The sequence below is a fragment of the Poecilia latipinna genome, unplaced genomic scaffold (genome assembly GCF_001443285.1).
Source record: "Poecilia latipinna isolate Pla-1442-1.1 unplaced genomic scaffold, P_latipinna-1.0 Scaffold1173, whole genome shotgun sequence".
Lineage (NCBI taxonomy): Eukaryota > Metazoa > Chordata > Actinopteri > Cyprinodontiformes > Poeciliidae > Poecilia > Poecilia latipinna.
In genome coordinates, this window is record NW_015113789.1 from 106,666 (window position 1) to 109,272 (window position 2,607).

At 40.4% G+C, this 2,607-nt stretch overlaps 1 protein-coding gene across 1 annotated transcript in view; it reads left to right on the top strand.

The window, feature by feature from the left end:
• The first annotated feature begins 454 nt into the window (after nt 1-454).
• efhd1 (EF-hand domain family, member D1) overlaps nt 455-2,607 on the top strand; it is a 9,416-nt gene continuing 7,263 nt past the window's right edge. Inside the window, exon 1 of the mRNA XM_015053300.1 lies at nt 455-831. Coding sequence (XP_014908786.1) covers nt 542-831 — 290 coding nt within the window. The 5' untranslated portion in view covers nt 455-541. The remainder of the gene's footprint in view (nt 832-2,607) is intronic.

Consider the following 2,607-nt stretch of genomic DNA (forward strand, 5'->3'; position numbering starts at 1 on the left):
GAGGATGAAAGAGACCACCCACGGAGGGTGAGAGGGGAATTTTTATTTTTTTATTTTTTATATATATGTAAATTATTATTGGCAATTATTATTTTATTTTATTTCAGACCAACTTTTCTTTGTGAGCCTCAAAGTTCCACCACTAAAAAAAGGAAAAAAGCACAAAAAAGTCCTGACACCCACAGCCCGTGTACTTCGAGAGTGAAAATTCTCAAACCTGAATTACTTGGGGGTGAGTGGGATGGGTTAGGATTACTCACAGCTCCAGTACTTTCAGGGTATTGTAGTTGTAGTTCTTCGTGTAATGAACACATGCTTATTACATGTAAAATAGGTTATGTAGGCTCTTTGGAGTTGCGAAATGGAAAGTTTATGAGAAATATTTAAAGACGTGTAAGTAAAAATAGATTACAAGACATCACGAGCCTCTTATTGTGAAGTCCTACAGGAAGCAGTACGTACAGTCCAGGGCTGAAAACTGGCTGAACTGTCTGACTCCATTTTAATTGACTGTTTTCGTGAGAGACGTTGAACCTACAGCATGGCGTCTGAAGAGCTTGCAAAGAAGTTGCAGTCGCGACTGGCTGCTGCGGAAGAGGCCGAGCAGAGGCCCGAGACCGAACAGAGTCCGGTTCCGGTCCCGGTCCAATCCCAGGAACCCGAACAGGGCTGTGGAGATACGCCGTCCGAGCTGGCGACGAAACTGAACCGCAGGCTGGACATTAACGACGGAAATGCTCCTTCTCGGGCGACTCGTGTTTTTAACCCTTACACTGAGTTTAAAGAGTTCTCCCGCAAGCAAATTAAAGACATGGAGGCGATGTTTAAACGGTAAGAATTAATGTTTAGTCCTCTTCAATTTTTGATGCCAGCTAGACGCTCCGTTGTGTTTACGGGACTTGACTGGATTGTAGCCTAATGAATATGCAGTACTGATTGATCGTGATTCGTCCCGTCGCTTCTGCCCCGTTCAGAGTGACGCACTGCAGGCCCGCTCCATCTCCTCCCGCTTCTCGCTCCCCGCTAGTGTCGCTAAACATTCCTGTTTAATTGAAAAGTAGGAATTTTCGTATGGATCGCCCCCCTTAATTTAACATAAAATATGTGATACTCATCATCCAATCTGGTAAGCACATTTATTGAAGGCTGTGGTAATTGAAGGCGTATATTACGGTTATGTTGTTGATACTCTGGTTTGATTTGTTGGTTTGTTTACTTGTTTGGTTTATATGCGGGAAGGTGCAATATGTGTTTTATATTAAACAATATGGATATTTTTGCTGTTGTTGTGGGGTCAGGGCTCAATAAGTGTGTGTTGTTGTTTGTAGTGTGCTTCACAAAGCACCCTTCCTCAGTAACACAGCTCCTCCAGACTAGCAGCAGCAATTAGCAAACACCTAGAGTGAACTGGGCCTCTGCTGAGCTTATCACAAAACTGCAGCTCTCCTAATAACAGCTGTAATGAACAGCTAGAGAAGCATTGTTGAACAGGTGTGAGAGAGAGAGAGCCCAGTTTCAAGGTGTCAGATGTTGCATATGCAAAGTCAAATGTATTATCTTTGATATTAACAACTGAAGGTAACATAGTTACTTGATTGCTAGAAAATGGTATTATGTGCTTGGTAGATACATAATACCTTCTTCCCCTTTTAAAAGAACGCATATCTCACTTCCCCTGATCATCCTGTTTCATAAAGCAGTTTGCTAAAGTGACACCTATTGAGAACTTACTTCCTTCTGTTCTGATATGACTCACTGATAATTCAGCTGAGGTCGTATCTAATTGTAATTTTAGTTATTTATTCACTCAGCTTAGCGGAAGGGCTGTTCTATTTCTGCCTTTTGACTTCCTTTTAAATGTTGTAATTCTTATTAGTCATTTCTGCCACTCCGTATGAACATCATCAAGAAGCTTTTCATTTTGTGTTACTGTCCTTTGTTTTTCTGGTCTGGTCAGACCATGATCGAGGAGCTGGTCACTGCTGAATACACACTGCTGTGTGCACAGAGAAGGAACCACTGTCAGCTTTACAATTGATTTTATGTAGGGAGATTGGTTAATCATATAACTGTATATATTCAGAATATCATGCTTTTAAGGTCAGACTACAGATGCTTTCCTAACTAAATATAAGCATACTGACAGCATGTTGCTGTTGTCTCGGTTCCTATGAGGCCGTCTGTTGTGTATTTGGAAATAAGAGACATTGAGAACGTGTGAGAACTCGTTCAGAAATGTAGTTGCCTTTCCGAGAATGTTCACCGAACCATAAATGGCTGATTAGTGAAAAGTTTAGGTCACATAGCGAAGAAATCCAGTTCTGAAACTTCAAGTTGGCATTGACTTGTTAAAACTTAAAAAAAAAAGTTGATTAAAAACAGGATTTTTGTGACATTTCTATTTCTTCTGTTTTGAACAATATGTAGAAAGAACAAGAACATTTCTGAAGAAATCTAAAAGGGGCTTGACAAGTGTGCCTTTTGTAGGTGTATTCCATGCATGCTATTGTCGGCCCCAATTAGAATTTTTATTTGCACAAAACCTGTAAAAAAAACAAGGCTAACAGAGATTTTTAAAACTAGGACCTGTATTTTGTTTTCCCTCAA